The 27,993-nt window shown below is 40.1% G+C and overlaps 1 protein-coding gene across 2 annotated transcripts in view; it reads right to left on the bottom strand.

Moving 5' to 3' along the window:
* Positions 1-27,993, bottom strand: part of fam49a (family with sequence similarity 49 member A) — a 49,800-nt gene that overhangs the window by 9,558 nt on the left and 12,249 nt on the right. Inside the window, exons 2-3 of one of the 2 annotated variants that reach the window (XM_034699487.1) lie at positions 9,423-9,478; positions 382-461 (exon numbers count right to left, since the gene is read on the bottom strand). In XM_034699487.1, the coding sequence (XP_034555378.1) occupies positions 382-454 (73 nt within the window). In that variant the 5' untranslated portion in view covers positions 455-461; positions 9,423-9,478. Of the gene's footprint in view, positions 1-381; positions 462-781; positions 862-9,422; positions 9,479-27,993 lie in introns of both variants that reach the window. The other variant, XM_034699488.1, reaches the window with a different exon arrangement.

Below are 27,993 nucleotides of genomic sequence, written 5' to 3'. Positions count from 1 at the left end.
TTGTGCTAATAATAATGTGATAGTGATGACATGATCCTACATGTATGCAGAATAATGCCATTACTAGCACATGTATCAAATATGTCAGCTACACATACAGGAGCATGCATGGAGACAAGTTAGTTGAAGAAGATGGGAAAGGTCAAGGGTCAGCCCCATTTCTCTTCAAGCTGGCGTGCAATGAATTGACTTTAAAACCGTACTGAAATCAATCCTGAGTCACAATGCACTGAAAGGTGGAAAGTTGACAATATAATGGTTGAATGGGCTGACCCCTGACCAGTCAGAGCAGCTAAAGAGAGGTTAAAGGAAAAATGAATCAGGGGTGCAGAGAAGTGAGGAGGCTGGCAAATGAGAAGGACAGACTGAAGCTGTGCTCACTTTCAAAGTCAAGGAAAAAGTTTGGCCCCTGTTCAAGCTCTGTGCAAGTTAGCACTTTTAACAGATTCCCCATTTGGCTTCTGCAAGAGAGAAAGAAAGAAAGAGGAAAAGAGAAGTACGTGTGATGTTAAAAAGTCATCGATAAGTATGTAGGAGGAGGAAGAAACAGCAGATCAGAGCTGAGGGAGCAGAAGGTCACGACCGAGTGAAAGAAAAGGTGGGAGAAGGTGAAGAGGGGAGCCAAAGCAGACTCCTTCAGGGCTGAATCGTCATAAGGAGCAGAGACCTGCTGACAGAAAGGAAACAGCTGAGCTGGTAACAACACCCCACCCTCCCTCCACATCTCTTTCTCCATCCACCTCCTCCCCCTTTGTTCCTTCCACTCCTCTGCCAGACTTACTTTCAAAGTCCAGGAAAAAGTGTGGATAGTTCTCTATATCCCTTGTTAGGACTTTTAGCAGGTTACCCATTCCAGCAAACCTGATGATCAGAATACAGCAGTGAAAAACAGACATCAATACAAATACATGAGAGGAGCAGATATCATCAACCAAAGATGAGTTACATCCAACAGATAAGATACTAATGCAGATTATTTAGAGGTGTGTATTTATATATACAGTGGTGGACAATAACAAAGTAAATGTACATCAGTGCATTTGTTGAGTATCTGTACTTTACTTGAGTATTATTTTTTGGAAAATTCTGACATTTACTACATTTGAAAGACAAATATCATACTTTTGACTCCACTACATTTCTATTAATGCTCTAGTTACTCACTACTTTTGCTTTGAAGTCAGCTGATGAATTTTCTTTCCTGAAATCAGATCCCAAAGACAGTAAACTGTTCAGGTACTTGTGTTTGCTTTGTCTCAGTGGTGTAGCTGTACCTCGGTTGAGCGTAGAGCTAATGCAGAGCAAACGTTATTCAGATCAGTCCGTTCATTCAGTCGTGGTGATGATTGCTATGACCTGCTATGAAGGAGGATGATCCTCTACCTGAGCACCACGGCCATATTTAAAACCCACGTTTGAGGTTTTTAGATAAAGAATGATTGGTATTGTTGTAAATCTCTGATCTGTTTACCACACAAACTTCATCACAGCATGTGGAGGTCTGTAGCTAACACACATGTTTTATTACAGATGAACATTTGAAAGTTGTCTGTGCTTGTAGTAACTTATTTTATATTTCGTGGTATACTTTTTAGATATGAAATCATGATTTCTAGATAAACAGATCATAGCATAATGTACACCCATGCATTCTTGACTGCACTCATGCTTTGTGAAAATACATTTTGAGATATTTAAAAAAAAGTACTTTGAATACTTCAGTATTTTTAAAAGCAAGTACTCCAGCAGCCTGTTGCACCAGCTGTGCATAAGTTGTGTCCTAAGTTAGGGTGTAAAGTCCTCACTGAAACACACGTTGAAACGAGTTAGTTTGTAACTTAAGTTGTGTCGTTGTTTGGTTTCACCACAGAGACGTAAGGTTCATCTTAACTAGTAGACTGTAACGTCCAAACTAACCAAAACAATGTCGCAGATATGACGTTTACACTTCCAGCAGCCAATCAGAGGAAAGCACCAATTTTGATGCAAGGGTTGTTACGTTTTCTTTCGTACCTAATCGTCTCAGAGCTGACCAACAGCTGAAACAAACTTCTGCCAACTGCTGCTACAGAATAACAAAAGTTACGTAAATCTTGATAAAGTGTCACAGTAAGGTGATAACTATAGCCTAAATCCTTAATCTATGGTGTGTATGATAACAGTGACATCAAGTGGTAAAATGATCAACTACAACATACGTTAATATTCTAGAGTGCAAATCTTGGTCATCATATTTTTCCAAAGGATGTAATCTCTCGCGGAGAACACATGGCCGACGTAATCTAGCTTGGAGAACCATCTGTATCTCATCATCCTCCAAATCATCCCACCTTTCAAAACAACGCTCCTAGCAACCGATACTCTACGGAGGACTTTACACCTACTAGGAGCGAAGTGTAAGAATTAAGATGTAACTTAGGCTTACATTGGCACTGTCTCAGCCGGTATAATGCACAAAACGTTAGTAGGCTTTAAACTCCATCCTAAATGAGAAATGACTTTCAAACTAGGCTACGTTTGAACTTACGCACAGCTGGTGCAACAGGCTGCTGGACTTTAACTCAAGTCATAACTTGGCTGAACAACTTTCACTTGTATTGGAGTAATGTTTGAGCAGGAGGATCTATACTTTGACTGAAGTTATGAGGATGTGTACTTTGTCCACCACTGAATATATATATGGGCATGAATGATCCTACATGGAAACTTTGCATGCAGACTGTGCAACCCAAATATTTCATGATTGGTAAATTATTCACTTTCATTTTATTTTTTTCATCTTCTTGGTAGTTTACATTTGGATCAATTCAGAGAGGAACAATAAAGAAAAAGAAAAATACAATTAAAGTGAAAGCCAACTAACGCTTAGAGTTCATGTTGCAGTCTGGATGCAAAGTCTGCACACAGTTAAAGATTTCCTGACACAGCATAACAGAGATGACCGGGATAAGGAGACTCACGGCTTGCATTTACTACACAGAGTCGAGAGTATTTCTGTCAAAGCTGCATTCAAAGTAGAATTACTCATACAGTCTAAACATTTCACAAAGACATCAACAACTGTCTGAAGTCAAAAATAAACACAAAATAAAAAACCTTTGAGGATCAAACTCCTGAGCTCCTGACCAGATGCTTTGCTCCTCTGGATTCAGGCCTTTCTAAACTCGGCCAAACACATGGATGAAGCCCTAACTGGCACTTACACTCTATAAAGGTTTTTTTATTGGAGGCAGAAGACAGTGAGAAGGTAGCAATTTCCAGGGAAAAGTCTACCTCCTGAGCCATGGAGGGTGGTCACACACTCTGTAATCACAGCATACCTTCAGCAGAATATAAGGCCGTGATTACCATAAAGGGAAGACATCACAGTATATCATGGGGAGGGAAGCTGTAATAGTATAACATTGGTGGGTTGGAAGGATTCAGGCTGACATTAAATTCTTGCTGGGTGGGAACAAGTTGTTATCTGAGGGTCATTTGAATAAAGAAATACTAGCTGCTCTATAAAGACTGACTTTAAAGATATATTTCTTACAATAAGTCGATCAGAAACACTGCTGATTTATGCAATATCAAAAAATGACAAGGGCACATAACCCGTACTTATCACACACACACAGAACCAGCTCCCCTTTATTTTTATAATTCAGAGTGTGAAGTGACAACAGAGGAGACATTGTGCAGCTCTGTGCACATGATAATCACACTACATTTTTCTGCATAGCCTCCAGCAAAGTCGCTTCCACGGTATTCATCCCTCATCTCATCTGCACTCCTCAGAAATCATGCAGGAGAGACCATCCATGCAGAGAGTCTGTGTGCGCATATACCTCCTACAGGAGCAGCATTCATTCTGGAGAAGGTGCTTTAATAATGACATGAGTATTAATAATAAGGAGTCATACAGAAATATGTTGTAAGTATGAGCTTCTACCAGAAGGGGGCACTGCAGCTTTAATATAGTAACAGCAATCACAGTGATGGTGTCAAGTTGGTACATGTGCTGCAGTAGACTAGTCTTTAAGACAAACCCTGACCTGCGGCTACAACTCGTCTTCATCTGAGGGTGGATTAACTCTAGTTATTCCACCCTCAGGTATCACACTCTAACTCAGTCTGTTTTCCTGAACCATCCTCAGTGGACGGTTTGTTTTTTTCTGACAGACTAAAGGATGATGGGAAAGTAAGGGTCTAATAAAATTCAGAGTCCCCTCTGTTTCATACGCCTTCAGGTTATTTCTAAACATTAAAGAGACGCCTTAAGGAAAACCTCTCCTGTACTCTCCTGTCACCTTTCTGTGGTATCATTAATTTGTTATTTACTTCACAACACCAGAATTGTGTTCAATTAATGGCTCACTTTATGAGTCATTTGAGATGTGTGTGTGTGTGCGCGTTTGTGTGTGTGCATATTAATATAACTAGCATGCAAAGACGTTCTTGCACACTGGGGAGTGTCTGTGGTTGTGATGATGTCAGTCAAAATGAAGCTGCATTGCTTCCTGGTATGCTAAGGCTCCTATTTACGGATAAAGCACTGATGCAGAGAAACACTTGGACTTGAGTGGCATCTGAGTCCAGGTTTTACTTCCTTCTCTTGGGTGTTTCCCTCCTTTTTTAATTGCACTCATTAGTTTCACCTGAGTCCTGTGTCACACCTGTTTAGTTCCCCTGTCCTGTGTTGGATCATTGTACGTCTTACTTGTGTTCTCCGTGTGTTTCTTTGACATTTTAGTACGTTTTGTTTGTACCTTTTGTTATTTCATTATTAAAATCTTAATTTTCTACTCATGGGTCAGTTTATCCCATCATGACACTGAATATACAGATGTAAAAAGGACAATTCATTATAGGTCTTGTATGAAGGTAAGCTGTTAATCTACAAGAAAGAATTGTCCTGCTCACTCAAAACTATTCAAAAAACTACTTGGTGCTGACCCAAAGTGGATAAAATAAATGAAACATGTCAGCACTCACAATTAATTTGACAAACTTTTAATCAGCAGCAAAACGAAAAGAAACCAACATGAAGAAAGCCCAGGGCTGAAACACTTTTGTTTCTTTTCTTTTTGCTTATGAGATTAAAAGTTTGTCAATTTAATTGCGAGTGCTGACATTTTTTATTTATATTAAGCTGTTAATCTAACCACTATTATAGTGCATAATGCTGATGTCAATGTACCACCAAGCTAACAAAAACATCCAATAGAGGTCAGTTTTGTTTTAGGTGTGTAGTTTATTTTTGTTTTAGTCAAACCAGCAGCTTTTGGAGCTAATCGCATCTCTCAGGAAGACTGGGTGGAAATTAAATGAACAGCTCAAGCACAATAAAAGGTCTTCTAAGAAGATGTGTTTCTGTTGTTGGTGTTAAATTGTGGAAGGATGACAGTTTTAATCTAAAAACTTGGGATTCACTTTTGTTTTCCAAAAATACGGTTCGCAAAGCAGCTATTGAAGGTTATTAGTGTTCATGATTTACTTGATTTTTTTTTTCCTTTTTTTTTTCTTTATACTTTGGAAGCTGGTAGCTTAATTAGATATAATATAATATAAGATAACAATCAATGATGCCAAGAGTCACAAGTAAGATAATTGTTCTCAAGAGAAGCAATTTAATGCTGAAAGAAAATGTTGGCTAGGCTTAAATAAGCATCAAGCTTTTAACTATGCCTTTTCAGTCATCACTTAATACATTATGTTGCTCTGTTGAAAGTGTCTGTACTGTGAAATTTGTTGTGTTTTGTATGATGACTGAATAAATACTACTACTACTACAATGAGAATGTAAGTTAGACTTAAATGGGTATGGTACAAGTGAAATAATAAGGCCAGATAGTGAATAAGAAAAGAAAAAAAATCTAAAACTGTGCAAACACAGAGATGCACATTCTGTCTCCTTTGTTATAATTACATCAGTACTGGTTGGAGATGGCTTTTTGGCATTGACCTTATACAGTGAACCTGTTTTCACTGTGGATGTTTTTATGTCATCACAAGAAGGACAGGTGCTCCTGATAACTTTAACAGCTGAACATCCCATCAGCTCCTGATTACATGTTACAATAAGGGCAACAAGGTTTTCACTCTTTAGGTAGGTACTTAAATGTGATAAAACTCCATAAAAACACTCACACACTGGGATGTGTGATAACTAGTCAATGATTTAACATCCATTACTGAGGCTCTCCTCTCTTATTTTAAACATGTTCATCTTATTACACCTTATTCAATGGTTTTATATGTATGTTGTTTATAAAATAGTGTAATAAATTTCAATTCCTGAAGTAATTCAAAGGGTAAAGGCCTCATGGATGCTCTGCCAGAATGGCTCTACATAAGAAAACATGACCTGGTAATATTTCATGCAGATTGTCAGTCCCTTTAAAGTACATTATTTATTGTGATCTACTTTAAAACCAAACGTCAGCCTCTCCTGAGCCTCACAGAGTCAGACACTTGACTCTGTTACACGACACGTTCCTGTCTGCACTCGTCAGCTTTAGCTCCAGACAGGGAAGGAAGAGGACACGGGGAGATTTCTCGTCTACTCGGTTCCTATTTCATAAACTCTTATCTATACAGCTCAGTCTGAAACCCTTTACATAGTGCAAGTCTGCAATAGCACCATAACGTCATCACACCTTTGTACTTCCATAATATTGTTGTCCCAGTGTGTTAACTCACATTGTGTTACCGTAATGCAGGAGCAAGAGAAGAAAACACACAACAGGAGCTCCACAGGTCACACACAGTGACCCTGTCCCGCCTCTGTAACGTCTCTGTTACTACCTCAGGCACTGTGGTGGGATCACTTGGTCCCAACATCACACCTCTGAGACATTCAAATCAGGGGTGAGACGTTACAGGGGTGTAAATACCGTACTTTCCGCTCCCAGTATGCAAAGAGCTACAGAGTGGAAACTTTTACTTTTACTTTCTGTATTGAGACAGATGAAACTTTTACAAAAAAATTCCAGCAGTGAAACTAAAAACCATTTCAGATGTAAATACTGAAAAAAAAATCTCCTTTATAATTCTTAAAAAATTATAAAGAACACATAAAATTGAGTTTCGGTCAGTTGCTTTCCTTAACGAGTGTCTGAAACAACAAATCACTCTCTGGGCAAAATACACCATGTTCAAACCATCTGTAGAGAGGTGGAAGTTTCTCCTATAACGGTGACATTTGTCTTTTTTGATGGGAAGTGTGAACACCTTTTAGAATCACAGTAATCAGATGTGCCTCTTATCTTACAGAGGGGGTGTGCTTTTAACCTAAATCCAGTAACAGGAACAGAGAAGACTCTGGAGTAGGGATGTCAAAAAATAATGAATTAATTAATTGTTAAGAACTTACTTGAACACATTTTTTTGTTTGGATTTTATATCACGTGGAACAAACATCATGTGGTCTCATATTTGGTTCAGCTATCAGGGAGGTATTTTAATTTTAAAGGTGACATATCATGCAAAATCGACTTTTTAATGGTTCTCTACCTGAAATATGTTTCCCTGGCATGTCTACAAACCCCCCGAAAATGAAAAAAATCCATTCTGCCCCTGTTCTGATTTCTCCACCTTTCTGTAAATGTGTGTGAAACGAGCCGTTTCAGTTTTCAGTGTTTTTGTTACGTAACAACAATATCCGGTCTGTAACGGAAGCCAGAGCTCGGAGCTTGTTCAGCCCATAGACTGTATAAAATACAACTCAACCCCTCCTCCGTTTTTCATTACCTGCACAAATGTGTGCTAACAAGGAGCTTAGGAGGGACGCATGCTATTTGTAGGCTGTCTTAATAAACACAAAGGTCGGTTTTACTCCCCATGTCTGCAGATTTGAAGATCTAGTGGATGATTTTTATTTTTCATGGAAAAGTGCTAGCGCTAGTTAGCATAGCCACATAGCTACATGTTCATAGCTGTAGCTGTGTACCAAGACACACGTCGATAAACTGACAAATAAAACAACAACAAACGCTAAATCTGTGACCAATCCTTCAGAAAGGTCCTGCTGCAGGCGCCTCTACGTCAGGATCAGATTCTGGATCAGATTCAGAGGGTTGAAGTAACGCGGGTCTGTGAGCAGCCGTGTATATTCAGCCAACATGCAAACATTAGATCAACGTGCTGGAGAGCCGAGGCCACATCCACTTCCTGAGGGGGCGTGGTCAGAGAGAAAACAGACCGTTCTGAGCAGGGCTGACAAAGAGGGTTTTCAGGCATACCAAAATCTGATTTCAAAGTGGTTTTTTGAGCATAAACTTTAAAGACATGTTTCGGGGACCTCTTACACCAATATAGTTTGATGAAAAAGAGCATAATATGTCACCTTTAAAGTATGTTTCGATGTGACTCAGCTGACTGAAGGTGTTGCACACAGAGGGGAGACGCTCACCTGGGGGCTGCGGCTGAGTGACAGGTCCCCCCAAACTGTTGTTTTTTTCCCGCTGCCGGACTGATTATGACCTAGTTGCGCTCCCGGCTGACACCGGACCGCATTCACATGCTTATTTTCCTCAATAAGTCTGAGCCTTCACTTTATATGACTGTATGTCAGCGGAGATTATGAGCTTGCTCCACATGTTGGTATTCAGCGTGTATAACGTTTTGAACACCTCAATACGATCCGTAGATATTCAATACTGTCAGTTATATACATTGTGTCGTGAAGGAAAATTTGATTCAGGGGAAAAAGTGCATTTGGCATTGTTTTTGACATGGAAAACTTTTACATTTTTTAAAATGATTAATCAAAAATTGATCGTTAACATTTCCAAAGATCGATCACGGAAAATACTTGAAATTTACATCCCTACTCTGGAAGATCCACGGTATCATTAAAGATGATTTCACATCACGTCTCTTCTACTTTTTGAGGCTTTATTTTCATGGCTGCGATGACATTTAAATGTACTAGTATCATAATATGAAATAATAATCATTGATGCCAAAAACATTTGAATGTGAAGGATCAATATATATTATTTATTGTGTCCCTCAGATTTTAAATGTACTGCCATTATATGTACTACACATTTAAACATGAGAAAAAAAATCCAGAATGTTCTTCCTTCCACTTTTTAGACATCAATTATTCAAGTATATTATGGGGATTTCTTTTTTTCACTCTGCATCTGATGTAAACTTTAAGGGGAATGCTTTTCCTTTCCATGTTAGAGAAAAAACTGCTGAAGGTCGAGCACTTCTTTTTACAGTCCTGAGGACAAACAGCTCAGCAGCTTTCAGAGCAGAAAGTTTTGGGCTTAATACAACAAGTGCAGACTAATCCTCACTATAATCATCGAAATCTCAACATTGTTGCTGGGCTGATGTGCCTTAGCAGCAGCTTAGAGTGTGGTCTCTTTTAAGCATGACTTCACTTGTTGGTGAGAGTGTTTTTATGTGCGTGCATCATCCTGTACCTTCTCTGGTGAACGTCCTCAGGTTGCTGTCTATATCATCCGCTTTCTCTTTGTCTCTGAAACAAGAGAGAAGAAGGGATCTATGTCACAATCAATACACTGAGAAAAAACAGATGATAAAGAAAAACAATTTCCCAGCAGCATTAAAAACGGGTGTGTTAGTGTGGATTTTGTGTCTGCACACATGAGCATATCGTACATTTGCATGACAGCTAAGCACAGAAAACACCTTTACACATTTCCATACTTCCTCTTCTTTCCTGACACATAAGAGCATTCAGCAAACAAACCCTTCCCCCATCACAAAACACACCACTGAATAATTTAACAACCCTGAAATCTACACCCTGGTCTGTTATATGTTATATCCAAATAAAGCTGATTAAGGCTCTGTCCGCTGCAGCTTCACTGGAGTATTAAATGTCCCCTGACAAGCTGCGGCTGCTAATGGTCACTGTGCTACAACTCCCTCCAGTGTGCCTGCAGAAAACGAATAAAAAGAAGGCACTGTCACTCTCTGTCAGGAAAAGGGTAGTGCACATTCAAAGTGACACTTATCATTCCCCTGTGGAACAAAACAACAGGATTATCTGAAGCTCATTATTTCTTCTTTTAAAAACATTAGCTGGAAGAAGTTCAGACACATTTCAACAACACTTTAACTTCTGCTCTCCATCAGTGTGAGATGGTTACTCTCATGAGTACAGATCAAACGCTTCAACTCCAAACAATCAAGTGAAGGGACTGGTTTAAAGCTGTGATCTGGACAAACTGTTCGACAATTTCTAACAATCCCAAACACCTACAGGTCTGAATGTGCTCTCCTGCTGAACGACAGAGGAGATCATCAGCAGGGCAGTCATCACTCTGTGCTGTAGTGCCTTGAAACACACTGATGTCCAACTGGAAGGACTGCATGAGGAAATAAAAAGCAGCAATACAGAGTCTACTGGGTTGTTATACAATATGAAGCCCATGTGGAAATGCTAAAAACTGCAGTTCATTGAGCGTCCTCTTGAGGCTGGCAGCAGAAAAAACGAAACCACATACACACCCATTCAAAGAAGACAATCTTTACAGCTGAAATAAACATGTTTAGAGCCTGGTTCAAAAAACAGTTTGGGTCTGAAGAGCTCATTTCTATATCGTCACACACTGTACGGGAGAGTGATTATTTTATAACTCAGTATTTTGAAGATATCAAACTTACAAGTTTTGCCCAAATAAGGGCATTGCTGACTTGACTGACACCCTGTAGCTGTTAATGAAAAGACTAAAGGCCCGCCTCTTTACCTCACACTAGCTCAGACGATGTTTGGTTGTGTTCAGCATTTCCAATATGGCACCCGCCAACAATTGGCTTCAAAACAGCGCTTCTGGAACAGATGGGCGACGTCACGGATACTACGTCCATTTTTAATAGGGATGGACAATGATTTTCTAATAATCGAATATTCGTTTATTTTGTAAAATATGAAAAGAGTTACTTCAAATAAGATCTAATCTTAAAAGTACAATTTTTCATGGTTTTTACCAGTACCTGGTTGTAACACTGTATTCTCTCCAGACGGTGGCTATAGAGCGTCTTGAAGCTGTTTGCTAACCGCATTAAGTAACAGAAGAAGAAGAATGCTAACTGCACAAAATAGCAAAAGAAGAAAGCATTTGTGACAGCCACAGCAATTTTCTCAGATTTTGAATCATTAACTACTACACATGTATTTCCAGAGACTGAGCAAGGCTGTAAAATGTAAACACACATGCCATGCCCCGTTACAGAAACACCGACATAAAGGTCGAGACAGACGCTGACAGTGCCCGCTACTAGCAGCTGATTAACGTGACTGCCACACAAACAGGCTGTTAATGGGACAGGTGTGTGTGTGTGTGTATATGTGTGTGTGTGTGTGTGTGTGTGAGGGGGTGATTATTTGAATAACCGTCAAATAGATGCCAATGATTATCGAACGGTATTCTGGCTTGAAATGCCCATCCCTAATTTTGAATACAGTCTATGGTTTTTATGGGTATAAAAAGGTGCCCAAAGCAATCATTGTATACGGTCATAAAAAGGCATCTTTAATCATAGCATTATGTCTTCTATGGCATAGAACAGATTAGGACAAACTGCGCAATAGAGAATGAACAGTGAGCAACACCAGAGTAATCTTGTAGGTAATCTTCAGAAACAACAGAAAGGTTTAATAACTTGATAATTAACTAATTATTGCATCAGCGTCTGAAATTAAGCTGTCACTGTATCAGGAAACTGGATATTTTCAGCAGTGACTCAGCGTTTTTGTCTGCCAAATCTGAGTCTATAAAGAGACTCAGACTGGAACCAGTCAGTCAGTAGTCTCTGACCTAAGAACATGCACTCTATGGAGCTCCACACCGTGCAGAACAAAGACCAGTTCTGTCATTATAACCAGATAGATGAGCAGTCAGTGATGCTGTATGGATGGTTACAGCAGGTGTTGTGTCTTGAAATGTTTTCAGTCTGTCCCCCATCTGCTGCGGCTTAATTGGTCTTAATAAAGGTCTGCTGCACTCCAAAGCAGGATTTGGGGCTAACAAGGTAACATAGGGTTTAATCTGGGTTTTTAGGGCTGCAGCAGAGGTTCACTTCAGAGTGGGTAAATTCACAAAGTATATAACACTGACACCCAAAGTGCACCAGAGGAGGTCATGTTGAGGTAGAGTATCAAACTGTACACAAAGCAACACTTAACTGACCAATCAAAGACAAACACATTTCATAAAACGCACACATGTAATTATAGTCTGACTAACTCAGTGATATTTTGAGCCTAACTTACTCATTTACACAGCCAGGGATTGTTTCTGCCAGCTGCCCTTCCTTTATAGAAGCTGTAACTATGTTCTTTAGCCTGGATTACATGTTAAACCTTTTCTATTTGTCTAGTAAAGGCTGCCAAAAGTAACACATTAATTGAAATGCGTTTAAAGTCCAAATCAACGTGTAATTTTATTTTAATCTCATACTACTTTATTGCCCCTAGTTAAGCCATGGCTGCATCTCTCTGCTCTTGTTGCTGCTGCTGTGATGAAAAATAACATCACTGAGCTTTTGAGTCAAACATTTCACTTCAAAAACTGCAAGATGACTCAGTTTACAAGTCAAAAGTGTTATACACATTGTATCAAACAGAATGAAAATATCATGAGTTTCTTCTTCAAGTTTGAGCTACCACCTACAAGCCAAGCATACAGGTGCAGATTATCAAACGCATGAGTTTGGAGAATCGACTCAGACCTGTGAATAAAACTAAATAAAATAACTTAATAGCGCTTATTATTGGGTGTCAACATTGTGTAAGGCTTGAGTCTGAGGGACATAGATTGGCATCTATTAACCAGTAATACCTTACTATGGCGGGGAACAATAGTTTGATGCATACAGGACCTGTATTAAAAAAGCATGAGAGAAATGAGAAAGTAACCAGAAGTCCTGATAGATTAAATGCCGTCACATTTATGAGTAATCACTGGACGTCAGTGAGTAATCCAAATTAACTAGAAGTAAAAATAAACAAATACAAAAAATTAACTCGGAATAAAAAAAATAAAAAATAACTAGGAATAAAATAAATACAAAAATATTTAATAGGAATAAAATAAATAAATCAATAAAAATATTTCAGAATAAAATAAATATATACAAAAAATTAACTGGGAATAAAATAATTAAATGCAAAAGATTAACTCGGAATAACTGTATTGACATTTGATAGTTTTGCAGCTCCACTCTTGCATATTTCATAATATTTAACAGTTTCATTCTTGAAAAAACAAATAACAATCACTGTATTTCACAGAATAAATTGCTTTTAACTGTGTGTAACTAATTTTTGGCCCTGGAGTGCTTTATTTTAATCTATGTTTTAACATTTAATTTCTTATTTATTTAGTTTTCTATTTTTTGTATTTATCTAATCTTTTTAACTTAATTTAATTTTGCTCTCTTCCCTTCCTGATTATTTTGATTTTACTGTATTTTTTCTTTTTTTAATCACGATTATGTCTAATTGTTTTATTAATTTCTGTTGTTTTGTGTCTCTCTGTTCTTTTGTGAAGTACTTTGGGCTGCATGTTTGTATGTATGAAAGGTGAGATATAATAAAGCTGAGTTGAAAATAAGCACTTTAAATCTTTCTCCTACCTCTACGTCATGAGCCTTGGTACTTACACATTACACCCTGAACCCCCTGAGTATTACCATGTAGCTGTATTCTGTAGATTAAAATCATAGTGTACACGTACACTTGTAGAATAATAAACTAACTGGTATTCTTCATACCCAGCATATAGGAGCTTGAGTCATTCTGTGGTTGTTCTTCTGGTGATATAATATGCACACCTCACTGTGACTAACATGAAGTACATCCAGAGTACATGCTCTCATTAAACAGCCTGAAGAGTGACACAGTGCCATCTGTCACTGCAAATAGTCCTCATCTGTTTGTGCTGACCCCCATCATCCTCTGGAGAACCTGCATGGCAACGTGGGGGATGGAAGAAGAGGTGGGACTCAGTGGATGCATGGATGGATGCATGGATGGATGGATGGATGGATGGATGGATGGAGACTCCACTACTAGGACAGTAGAGACTCTCCTTATAAGGGCATGGTAATATGTGACTGTCTACCCAAGGTCTGACACATGAGTGGATTTCACCTCAACATTACACTTGGTCTGCAGACACACACACACACACACGTACACACACACTCCACTCTTCCTGTGTTCCTTCTGGACCTTGTAGACACACAGACACAGACACACTTGCCAAATCACCATGTGGACAGCACAGACTGAGCACTGATGAGAGCAGACACTTCACCACGACGCCCACTTCACTCACGATTCATCCAACTTCTCTTTCTGTGCACATCAACTTCTTCAGGCACGTACTCCTCTCTCTCCTTCCCTTTTCTCCTTGTCTTGCTTTCTTTTCCTTCACTTTACTCATCTCCTTCCTCTTAAATGATAGCTGGACTTACTTTTGTCGACTCGTGACCACAACCACACTGAGTTTGAGTAAGACGACAAGCCTGGAAGTTTCCTTTACAAATCAGCATGCATCGTACAAGATCTGAATTAGGGATGATCCAAACACGATCTCAATGGAGCCGATCTGGACGTTTTTTAATTGATCTGTGATCGCCATTTGAGATGATTATTTACGTCAGCTGTTACCAAGCATTCTGAGTTCGCCTAACTGTATATACTTAATAAGAAACTAAGAAAATAATAAACTTGACATTGAAGTGGAACCCAAGCCAAGGCTTAAAATGTATTGCACAAACAAACGTGCACAGTGAGCCAGATTACAGCAACAACTCCTGCTTTAAGGCAGCCTTCAGTACGGTAACTCTCCAGAGACACAAGGTTCAAAAAGGTGAACACACAAACCAAACACTGAGCAGTCTGTTACATCAGCATTAGCAGTCCTGTGGCTACGATGTCAGCAGTGTGGAAATATTATAAACTAGAAAGTGAAAACAGTCCGACAGCCTATTCCAATGTATGAAATATGATTGTTTTATGAGGCAGTAGCATCTGAGCTGCGTTCAATGCTACCGATTTGATACGACATCTGAAAAGTAAACATGCAACACAATGAAATAAAGCCGCAGAGGAAGATACAAAGTCTGGACTTTAAAAGGAAGGCCACAAGAGAGCGAAGAGGCCCGAAAGGTTACGAGAAGGTGGTTTAATTCATCCCTTTGGACTACCAGCTAATCTCAGTGGTAGATAATGAAGGTTTTTGCCGTCTTCTGGATCACCGTTATGCCCTGTCATCTCAACACTACTGGTTATCTGAACTGTACAGCAAAGTTTGTGACAACATATGAGGTGATATAAAACATGATGCGACTACTGTTAGCTTTGCAACAGACACTTGGTAGCTCTGATGTTCGTCCCATGTCACTGCTGAGTCTCGCTGCACACTGGAGTGATTCTTCCACTTTCGAGGTTAAAGGGATATTTCAGTTTTTTTGAAGTGGGGTTGTTAGAGTTACATGTCACTAGTAATTTTAATAGTCCCAACGGGTGCCGCTCAGCTCAGCCCATCCAACCAGAAACTGCTTGAAGAAACAACACGCAAGCTAAGCTACAGTTTTCTGTAGGTGGGGCCAAGCCTGCCACATAGTTTAGCTAATCTTGAGAGACTCTGACTCGAAAAACTCATCTCAATTCAAGTGCAGTGTTTGCAGTGCCCACCCCCCCAACAGCGCCCCCCACCCCCATTGGAAGTTCAGTTAATTTTATTTTCTATATAGCGCCAGATTACAGCAGAAGTAATTCAGGGTGACCTCTCTTATAGATCAGGTCTTAAACTTGTTAATTTATTAAACAGGCTAAATATCCTTGTGTTATTTATCTTATTTACATGACGGGATGTCATTATGCTCATCTGCTCTTTGTATCGCGCATCGCAGAGTTCTGCCCTGATGCGCGCACAGACACAAACACGTTCAGCAACTCGTTTTTTCAAGACGAAAACAAGACTATGACGAACCTCCATGCATCTGTCTCAGTTTCATTGATGATTTTTACCCCCCGGTGTGCGTTAGTGACAAAGACAAAACCGGGGGATGTCTGTTTAATATTTGACGTTTGCAGTTTTTGCCGCTCTCACCGTAAAAAGAGCTCTGCATCTACAGCTTGATTTTATCCAGTTTGGTGATACATCAGACACACTTAGTAAATTTTGATCAACTCCTTGGCTTCAAAGAGTGCCGTGAGGTGGCTGCCTGTCTAGAGTGCATGTCGATGCAGGTGCATTCAGGGACCGTTGTAAAAGTGCAATGCAGACCTGTATTTTGCGTTCATGGCATTTTTATTTGAATCAAGAGAATCAGATATAGTGTTTACATGAAGAATGTTTTCTTTTGACTTTTTTGGAGGCCAGATTATTTAACTTGAGATATTACATAAGCAAATGTGTTGGTAAAACCCTGGTCCGATATCTGATCGACTACATGAATTATTTTAAAGATAGATAGATAGATAGCTAGATAGATAGCTAGATAGATAGCTAGATAGATAGCTAGATAGATAGATAGATAGATAGATAGATAGATAGATAGATAGATAGTTTGTTGTGGCAAAGTCTGTCTGCATTCCCCCCCCCCCAAGGCTGTGAACCTAGGGGAAACACTCAAGTGTATGCTCTAAAGTCAGTTTATATAATACAAAAAATATCAATAAGCACGGGACAATGAAGCTGAGTTTATGTCCAATATTGGAGCTCTTTGTCTCTCAGCCGGTGTCTTGTGAGTGTTGCGTTCACAGCATCATTGCCCTCAGTTTGAGATGTCATACTTCAGAGCATGTCCAGATTATACAGAGCAAACTGATTATATTTGAGTTTCACAACAATGCTAGCTTGACTAAGTTAAACTGAACTAGCTGGGGTCATCTTTGAGTTGTTTTTTGTAAACATAAACAAAACAGTGTGCAGCTCCTATGAGCAAACACAAGTATCGGATCGGGACAGATACTCAGTACAACAGAACCGGATTGGGAGTGGGGGCCAAAAAAGCCAATCGGGACATCCCTCATATTAATAGCCATGAATTTGGGGTGCCATTGGTATTACCATCTTAGCGTGCGCCCCATATACAGAGGCTAGAGTCCTCGTCGCAGCTGCCGCTGGCTCGACTCTCGGCCTCTACTATTTGCTGCCTGTCTTCCCCCGCTCTCTACCCCCAACATTTCTTGTCTCTCTTCAGCTGTCCTATCAATAAAAGGGGCAAAAATGCACCAAAAAAACACAACTTAAAAAAAAAGGGACATAAGTTGGCTATTTGTTCAGTTTTCCCAATGACCCAGGCTTTCAGCAAAACAGCCATACATCCATCCAGACAGTGAGCAGATGAGTCAGTCCGTCTAACAGTCAGTAAATCTGTCAGTCATCCCAGCAGGTGGTGGAGACTGACAACAATCAGGAGATGCATGCAGCAGACTCCAAAAAAAATAAACATGTTTTTCAGGAAACATCAATCAGGAGCCAGACTGGAATTTTCCACAGACCCCACAGGACAGGTTCACATAATAATACAGCTTTGTTATGTCCCATTGTGAGAGGCTAAAATATGACTGTGATGAGAGTGATGTTACCGAACCGCCAAATTTGTATGAAGAGTAATGATTGGAACTTAAGAGTTAAGGTTTTTTTTCTTATCAGGTTTGTCAATCAGACTTAAAGACAGCTCTCTCTCAGCTTTGAAAACTATTCCCAGCAGAAAGTGAAGCTTCTCAAACAGGTAATGTCACCTCATGCTCTGAGGGTAGTGGGAATCAATGTCTTCAGTTATTCTAACTAAATAAAATGCAGCTTTTTTCACCTCAAATTTCACATCTACTCTCACTAGCTCTCAACACAAATTTAAAAACAAGGAACTACAGAAAAACCCTTTTTTTTCCTTTACGTTGACTCCAAAAGAGGGCTCTCATGGGTTTAACTTGGACACCTGATTATTGCTCAACAGGCAACTTTCAGGACCGGCATGTCTTGCTTTGGGACAACATGATCAGATGTCAGATTGAGACCAATAGACTCTCAAGACCTCTTCTCAGTTTAAGTCACAGACTGGGCTCAGTAAAAATAAAGAGTAGTTAAGGTAAAGGAAAAAGTAAATAAACAATCACGTTAATCCTTCTACTTTAAAGTCAGTTTGATAATTAAAGACAGTTTAGATCTCCACTTCACCTGGGGTGATGTCTTTAATAAGTACTGACACATCCACCCCCGTGAAGATGATGAATAAGCATGCATAAAAACATGAACAGTCTTTTTCATGCATATTCACGCACCCTGCCTGCGAGGCTGAGTTTAGACACAGCTATCTGGTTCCATAGTGACAGCAGTGACATTCGTTAAACGGGGGAAGCACATGAATAAGCCAGAGTGGAGCCCCAGGGGGGACACGCACACTTTGTTCTTCCATGGTTTACGGTTAAAGAAAGAGGAAGGTGTGTGATGAAAGCTGCTGTCACTTCTGGTTGAATGCCTGGCGAGGAGGACACCAAACCCACTGGGTAGAGAAAGACTGCAGGCATGTGATGAACATGAGTAGAAGACCCCACAAATGATCCTGAGGGGAGTTAAAGGAGTGATATATAAGCATGAGTGAGGGGTGTGTGCATCCAAACAAAGTCTGAACACCTAAAGACAGAAACACAGAGTCATTGTTGTGACAGTGTCTTCATGTTTCTGAACTGTGACTCAAGGAAGTGGAGCAAAGCTAAACTGCATTACAAAAAGAGTTTAACGCACTGTGATCACAAGTTTTAATCTTGCTCTGCTGTGTCGGAAACGGTTGTCTCTTTAAGACGATTACAGCATAGAGAACACGTACTACTTCACTGTGGCAGTATCCAGGGACTCAAAATCAACATCTGAATGTCTGGTTACAGAGGAACTCAAAAGGCTCCACATCCCAAAGTCCACCTGATCATAGGGACCATAACAGTCCACATCGTCTGGCTTGTTTATGAACTGTGCCTTCACATTATCCTCGAACCACCACACTGTGTGCTCAGTAAATCAGTAACCATGTTAAATGACTTCATGCAAATCTATCCATCGCAGTATAAAGTGTGGCTTTGTAGCAGTTAAAGCTTATATTACAGTTTGAACACAGGGTATATCTGAAGCTTTTTATATGTTGTGTTATCTACCTGCTTATCTAATGCACTCATGAACGTACTGACTGCCAGGCATTTGCCATTAAGTGCTTTATTACCGTTTAACCTGAGATGACTCAACTGCTCTATGTTACTTCCTCCGTTTGGTTATTTACAGCAGCCGCCCAAATGATTGGTTAATGAGTCAGAAACATGTCAGTAACATACCTGAACAAGTCTCACAACTTAGACTGATGTTCCTAAGACAGAGGAATCACTTAAACAGTGATTCCAACCGGGGAGACATTAAATCTAGGACTAAATTAAATCTGTTATTCCATGTTTTCATCTTTAATTCATCAGACTTCTGTCTTTAAGGATTTCAGGTTATTGTTTATCAGAAGGAGAGTCTTATTCATAGACTTTATAAATAATGGACGTAGTATCCGTGACGTCACCCATCTGTTCCTGAGCACTGTTTTGAAGCCAATGTTCGGCTGGAGCCATATTGGAAATGTTGAAATCAACCTAACTTCTGTTGAGCTAGTGTGAGGTAAAGAAGCGGGCTCTGAGCCTTCTAGCCAACAGCTAAAGTGGTCTCACCTGTCAGTCAAGTCAGTCAAGACCTTAAATGGGCAGAACTCGTAATTTTAATATCTTCTGAACTGTCCCGGTACAAAAAAATGAACCCCCCGTACAGTGTGTGCCGATAGAGAGATGAGCTCCTCAGGCCGAGACGTTTTTTGTCCAGGCTGTAAACATGTTTATTTCTGCTGTATAGATCGTCTTTTTGAATTGGTGTGTATGTGGTTTCCGGTGTTTCTGCATTCAGCCTCAAGTGGATGCTTTATGAACTGCAGTTTATAACACTTCCGCATAGGGTGCCGCTCGGTCTTATCATGTAATGGGAAAAAGTAAATTCTAACAATTTTAAAGTCTAAAACATGATGTAGGGATATACTGTAGTATATTTTAATATCATGACGTACCTTCAATTTCTATTCCATATTCATATTCACATTCCAACCAGAAGGAGGTGTAACAATCCATTGATAGGTTGATTGGTTGAGCAATGATCCAATCATATTGGCGGAGAGTCTAAACATGGTTCCATATTGTTATCTGTACGACTTTCATTTCAGAATTCCTATTGCTCATCTGTTGCACAGTTTCCACAAAGTATGATTTGATTACCTTGAACCTTTCAACAATGCAGACAAAGAAGACATTCAGGACAAATCAGCTGTGTGGAAACTAGTGTGTGTTTAGTCAATTACTGTATTAAAAGTTGTCACCATGGTATCATTAATCATCATTAACATACCACTCCTGGCCCTGCCATCTCAAATGGATTTTGAGAGGGGTGGTGACAAATAGAAATGTCACACCGCTGCAACATTTCTTTGCACTGATCAAACTGTGGATTTCCTATTGTTGTCAAATCACAGTTTCCTCTGTGCTTTCCACATTACAACATCATCAGACATCAGGCCTGCTGAAAGGATCATTACTTAACAGAACAACAAACACGCCTTGCAAATGAAAACAATAAAACAGTGTTACGTTCAAGAGAAGGGGATTTTACTGCAGGGTTACCAAACTAGGTGTGGGAATAATATTAGTACAAGTTTAAGACCGTGTCAGTGTTTCACATTATTACTATGAGTTTGATTCAACTTTGTCTGTTTTATGTTTTACTTTAAATTGAATAATGGAGCCTCATTTCATTTGGATAAAGTTAATGCATTTGATTTACCTAAATTAAGATAATGAATGGATCACTGTATTCAAACAGGAGGTATAAACACATATTGGTTAGATGTTTTGCAAAGAGCAGAGATAGTCCAGAGCTGTCTCATCTTAATATTGTCTTATTTTGGCATTGCAGATTTGTTGAAATCAGTCACTACAGTCCGGTCTAAACATTTTCTCTACATTCACCATCATTCTGTGTAACAGGACAGTTTTAGTTGAGTTAAATGGTAAATTGATTGTATTAATAAAGCACTTTTCTAGTGCTGAGACCACTCTGAGTGCTTTTACACCACATGTCACACTCACACATTCACACACTGAAGGCAGAAGATGCCACACTAAGTGCTCATCAGACTCAACTAATCCCACTCGCACACAAATGCATGCTGCCACGTCAACAGGAGAAATTTGGGACTCAAATTTGTGTGTTTTGTCCAAAGTAGAGTAGAGGAGCTGGGGATCGAATCATCAACCTTTCCAAAAGAGATGACAGACTCCACCATTGAGCCACAACACAGTACATCACTGTATTCTTACTTGCAGAGATGGCAGAGTAATAGAGATACAAAGAGACAAAGTCAGCCAGAAAGCATCAGCTCAAAATTCAACCTACGAGTACGTACAGTCAAGGCTGTCACAGAAGACTGGAAACACAACGGTCCTCTGGAAAGGCAGCCTCTCCGGACAACAATGCCTCTTGATTTTTAGAGTATCTAGAGATGGATTCTGCTGAGCGGTTGCGTCTTTTTTGCAAAAGTAGTACTTGCCCTGAGGGGAGGAATAGGCCATGACCCAGTTTAGAAATGAAACACGTTCTTGTCTTAATGCTACATTTCAGCTCGCACAATCATGATTAATCAGAGCTCTCATTCAGCCTCCACAAATATGATGAAAATCCTTTTAGGCCACGGTGTTAGAGACAGAACTGTTTGGTCGTTTATACATTACTATCGGGTGTTAGGGGAGATGTTTGAGCTCAATAAAGACATGATGCTTTGCTTGTTCTTAATTCACACAGTTATTTCAATCAACAACAAAGTGACATCACTGGTTGCAACACGCACACACGACCCATAACACACTGCAGACACTCAGAACAAACCCTGCATAGCGTGACAGCTGTTGATGTTCGTAGTCTTCCAGGATTGAACCTGTGAATCAATTATTTACTGAGATGAGCATTATGTCCACAACTGGAAAACGCACGTTTCCAACACTTCAGGTCACGCGAGGGGAGTCTGTGAGGAAATAAAGAGAACGCAGAAATCCCCGGAGAGACCACCTTTGGGTTTCACTTTCAGGAGAGTACATTACTGCGTGCGTGCGTGCGTGCGTGCGTGCGTGCGTGCGTGCGTGCGTGCGTGCGTGCGTGCGTGCGTTAAAGTGTTTCAGTGTATGATGGCTGCACAGGTCTTTGGTGTCTTATCCAAGGCAAAAGCAAAGAATAGATTTATATATTTCAGTTTTTTGTCTTTTTTTCTGGTGAGGAGGGAGGGCCACATCTGGCTCTGTGCGATCGTCCAAATGCAGGCACCCTCTAAGGGTTCAAACAAGGGTTAAACCTCAATGAAGGTTCAATGGGCTGGAAGACCGCAACCCTCCCATGAGTAATAAATGTGTGTGCATGTCTGTGTGTGTTTGTGACAACTCTGGAGCATCTTTCTTCCACTCTGCATAGCAACAGCTGATGAATAGATGATAGATGCCGATGAGCCCAGTGAGCTCTGGGTGGAGGGATTTAGGGAGGTTGAAGGGAAAACAAGGACATCTCTTAACACTGGTTTTGTTCATCTGACACTGACTTATGATAGCAAGACCAGACTCACACTCAGTGACTATCTTTGAATAATTAAGCCCCAGAGAGGTTTTTTAGCTGGTTGTAAAACAGTCTGAAATTAATGCTGATGACTCTTTAAGACTAAAGCAAGGACACCATCAGTGAAAGGAGTGATGACCTTTTCTACAAAGTCATTTTTGAAGCCTGTAACCGCTGACACAGAATGAACATGAAGACTGCTCACAGTAGAGACACACAGAGTCCTGCTGAAGAAAATCATTTAGCATTAGATGAAGACACATCTAGCATCTACTATAGAGCAGCCACTTCATCCACAAATTCTTGGATGTTAACAGATAAAGGTTTCTTAATAGATGAGGAGAGAAAAGCTAGATGGATGTTGAGGATCCTTGTGATAAAGGAACTCCTACAACTCTTAATTACTTTAGATCCAGAGAGGACTCATTAACCATGATGACACTGGTACTGTGCCAAACTTACAAACAGCAGATAGATAGAAAGTGTAGGTGATGTATTATCATGTAGGACTCCAATATGATATGTATTTATTTAGAGCACAACAAACTATCATTGTTATATTGAACAAGAGTATTGCATATTGTAGAAGGGTTTTCTCGACATCAGGGTTTTGAACAAGCGGCAACATCCAGCTGCGAGAATTGAAGCAATGCACAAGTGTTATAAACTGCAGTTCATCGAGGATCCACTTGAGGCTCGCTCCAGAAGTACCAGAAACCACATACACACAAATTCATACAAGTCGATCTTTACAGCAGAAATAAACATGTTTACAGTCTGGTACAAAAGACGAATGTAGTATGGATAGCTCATTGCTCTATCGGCAAACACTGTACGGGGGGTGAATTTTTTCATAACGCGGCAATCGCGAAGATATTAAGATTACGAGTTTTCCATTATGAGAGGCACAGCTGACTTGATTGACAGGCGGAAACACTGTAGCTGTTGGCTAGGAGGCTCAAAGCCCGCCTCTTTACCGCAACATAAGTTAGGTTAACTTCAGCATATCCAATATGGCTCCCACCGGCAATGGGATTTTGCTCTTGTTCACATACTACTTACTACTTACAGACTTTTGTCCAAATCAGTACGTACTGCTAGTATAGTAGGCATTTTCGATAACAGCCAGAGACATACACAGCTGGCAGGAAGAAGAAGCGTGACATTGGATGTAGGCAAACCAAATCCAGCACGTTTGTGTGGAGGTGTGGATGCCTTTATAAGCTTACGCAATCACTTTGAAAGCGTGCAGCAGTGGATGATTGACATGAAGATATAATGAAAAGAGAGAGTGCCCATAAAGTAAATGATTGTTATCTGATTGTGTCATTCACTCGTGGCAGCTTCTGGTTGAAAATATGAGTGTGGATATGTTGTTTCCAGAAGGTTCAGTGCTTTTGCAATACAATCAAACGTAAAAATGACAAATGTTGTTTTGTTTTAAAGCATGTGGTATTCAAGTATTTAAATCTTGATCACCTTAATTGCAGGTCTGAGAAAGGCTCAATAAGAAATGTCAAAGTGTAGCACTCGGCCCCCAGTTTTACCCTGACTTTGACGATGACGCAGATGCAGGTAAACCACAACAGAACAAGTGTGCAGCAGAATGAAAGCAGTAACACTTCTGTGAGTATACACTCATTCACTGTCATCATCATCAACTGGCACTTAGAGCACATAAACCCATTTCCTGTTAAACTGAGTCTATAAACCAAAAACAAGAGACAAAAAAATAAGCATGCCGAAGCAGCACTGTGAAGTGTGGGAACTGTGTTAGGTTCCTGTTTTCTCTTCATGTAGGTCGAGCTTCTCTTCTAGATGTGTGTAAATCCTCAATTACGTAAGACCTCATCAGTATTTTGAACAGTTCTCCCTCTGAAAACTTGAGGAAAGAAACTTAAAAAGAATCATACAATGGTCTTTATATGCTAATGACTGTTCACAAAAGTTATTCGGAGAGGTAACAGGAAGTACTGTTGTTTTTTCTCTCCAGTCACTAAACTCAGAGCCAGCTCAACCTGATTTGCAGTTAAAGGAATTTGGCTCCAGTGTTCATCTTTCCAGTCAGGTGACAATTTACAAATCTTCTGCACATTAGTACCAAATGAAAGCTTTTTGAAAGGCCAGATGTAAGAAGAATCAACACTTCCCCCTTCTTGAACTTACATGTTTCAAACTGACATGCCTGATTACTCTGAATCTGAAACCACAAGAAAGACCGAAGACAGTTTCTTCCAATTTGATGATGAACTGAACAGTGCCAGACCAAGAGGCACTAATGTTTACATGTTATGGAACAAAATGCCATTAGTAAATTCATTTAAATTACAAAGGTCAGCTGTAAATCCCTGATTGGTCAACATTTCTATCACTAGAATTTTTCTTTGTTAAAGTTATATTTTGAAGTTTTTCCAGTCACTATGGGTTGATAAGATTTTTATATCTTGTAATGATGATTTAGTTTCATTAAGTAAAAGATCAAAAACAACTTTTCTTGAGATGTTATGGGATCAATTGGGTAAAGAATCCAGTTCAGAAAAAAGTTTGTGAACTCATTTGTTATTGAAAAACAGTTTAGGGGCAAACTGAGAGAACATTATATTAAATCAAAGCAACTGGCTAATAGGGATGGGCATTTCAAGCCAAAATACTATTTGATAATCATTGGCATCTGTTCGATGATTATTCGAATAATCCTCCCAACGGCACACACACAAACAAACGCACCTGTTACGTTAACAGCGCCTTTGTGTGGCAGTCACGTTAACCAGCAGCAGGACGAGGTGCTGCCAGTAGCGGGCACTGACAATGTCCTTCCCAATCTTTACGTTGGCGTTTCTGTGACGCTGCGTGGCGTGTGTGTTTACATTTTACAGCCATGCTCAGTCTCTGGAAATACCTGTGAAGTAGTGTGAGATTCATAAATGTAGAAAATTGCTGGGACTGTCGCTAATGTTTTCTTCTTCAGTTATCATTCTTCTTCTTCTGTTACTTAATGCGGTTAGCAATCAGCTTTAAGACACTCTATAGCCACCGTCTGGCGGGAATATTGTATTACAACCAGGCGCCAGTGAAAACAATGAAAAATTTTACTTTTAAAATTAGAAAATATTCACATTAACTCTTTGATTTTTACTAAGGGAACGAATATTCGAATATTTGAAAGTCATTGCCCATCCCTACCAGCAATCACAAATGACTGTGATTGGCTGAGACATCTGTTCAGCAAGTGTGCCTCAGAGTCTCTCAGTATCTAATCAGTGTCTCTTTAAGTCGTTCACACAAGCATTTTCTAGGATCCATATTAAACCACAATACTTTATAGCCTCACGTTCAGTCACAATATCTGCCAGGGGACTTTTACAGCTGATTGTTACAGGTGCACCATCAGACTTATTCAGCACTTTGTTTTTACAATAACGTGTCAGCAAAGTGTATTTAGTTTCACTTTCATTTATGAATTCACCATGATATTTGATGCCTTGGGACATCGTTTTAACTTCTCATTTAGTTAAGACTTTTCTACAATTCCCTGTGGCTCTAAAGTTCCTGAAATAATGACCTAATTGTCTTGCTGCATCAATACTTTTGTTGTTTTCCGATTGTTTTTTGATTTACTGTACATTTAAAATACTACAACTCCCAATGATTTGATGTCCATTACTAACCCCCAAAGAATAGTTTGGCCGGTGTGTACCCAAACTTCTGAATCTGTCTTTGTGTGATTTGATAGTATGATATCATTGAAGAATTTGCAGTATTCCAGGTCTTAAATGTCTGTGTACGATCCCTGTAGTTCCTATGTCTGTTGAGTCGACCCATTTCCTCTGAGAGAGACTTTGTATAAACCAAAGAAAACCAAAGTCAACACCAAAGACCTAAAATAACTTCTGTTTGGGAATCTCTTGGAAAATGACAGGCAAGCAAAAACCAATTGTTTAGGTAGTGTGTCTACCAGTGTTACTCAGAGTACCGTAACTTTGAACTGCTGCTGTTTTTCAGAGGACTCTTCTTCTTATTGAAGAGAATGTGTGCCTTGAAATCGTTAAACAACATGACCTGGTATAATCTGTGAATATGTACGACCTCGGCGCCTGCTTATGTTGGTTCTGTTCTGCTCTTGTAACGTCTGTATCCTGAAGGAGTCATGAAGGAAGCACGTAGGGGCCATAAATACAAACTACTGAGAACACAATAGGGGTATTCAGTAGCATATCTGTACTAAGAATTAATATTAATGATGGCAGAGTAGGTTAACCGTTCAAAAATCACAGCCAAGATTGTGGATTTTATTATGCTGAGGTGACTCAAACTGAGGATGTTTGTGCGTACAGAAACAACAAAGCATGTTGGGAAAAAAGTGGCATACACTCTAGATCTGCTTAAGTAAAGCCAATTAACAAAGAGTCCTAAAAAATCTATTTAAAATACAACATAAAAAAAGCAACACACCAGCCTGAAATAAAAAAAACACAAGACTGGCCTTGGCGCTCGGCATCCATTTTTAAAATGCTTGGTCTGTTTTGACTGGCCAGGAAAACAGGCCTTCAAATTGGGTTAGGGGAGCTCCGTCTCCCTCAGGCTTCCTTCGCTGAAGCAAATGTGACAGCAGGGCGTTGTTGGGGGGGTTGAGCTCAGCTTGAGGGGAGGTTGGCTGAGTTTTGCCCTAATATGGACACAGGCCGGGGGGAGCGGGGTGCTGCTGGGAGGCAGGGGAAAAGGGTGGGCTGGGTGGAGAAGGGGAAACCTGCCCAGCACCACCACCACCACCACCACAAAGGCTGCCTTGCTCCACTCTGCTGTATCGTTGACACGCTCTGTCCTTCCTGTTACAGTCTGCTGTACACACCAGCAGAGGATTGAACTGTGTGGTCCACTGACTGTGCACTCCACACGCTGCTCACACTGAAGAACTCTTTAGGACTTGTTCATGAGGCAAAGCTAATTTTTAAGAAGTCATGTCGCTCCCACTCAGAGACCATCCATCACATGTCAAAACAAGCAGCATACACATCCAGTCAGTGACGCTGAGTCCTCGTCCTCGGCAGCAATGCTCCGCTCTGTTTAGCAGCTGGCTCTCTGTGCCCTGTGGTTCACTCAGCTGGGCCTGCTGCCTAATTTTACACTTGCTCATTACAAACATACCACTATCCCTCCACCACATCTGGCCTCTGATGTAGAGGGAGAGAGGGGGACACAGAGACAAGTACTCACAGTGGTCTTGGTTTTGTTCATAGAGCCGAGGAGAGGGAGGGGACTCTGTGGACATAGTAAACAACTCGGAGGCTTCTGTCAATGCTGAGGCAGAGAAAGTGGGAAACAGAGAGACAGACTGCCA

This window comes from Notolabrus celidotus, chromosome 13, assembly GCF_009762535.1.
Source record: "Notolabrus celidotus isolate fNotCel1 chromosome 13, fNotCel1.pri, whole genome shotgun sequence".
NCBI classification, from domain to species: Eukaryota; Metazoa; Chordata; class Actinopteri; order Labriformes; family Labridae; genus Notolabrus; species Notolabrus celidotus.
The sequence above is the reverse complement of the archived record's forward strand: the minus strand, read 5'-3'. Positions and strand labels throughout refer to the sequence as shown.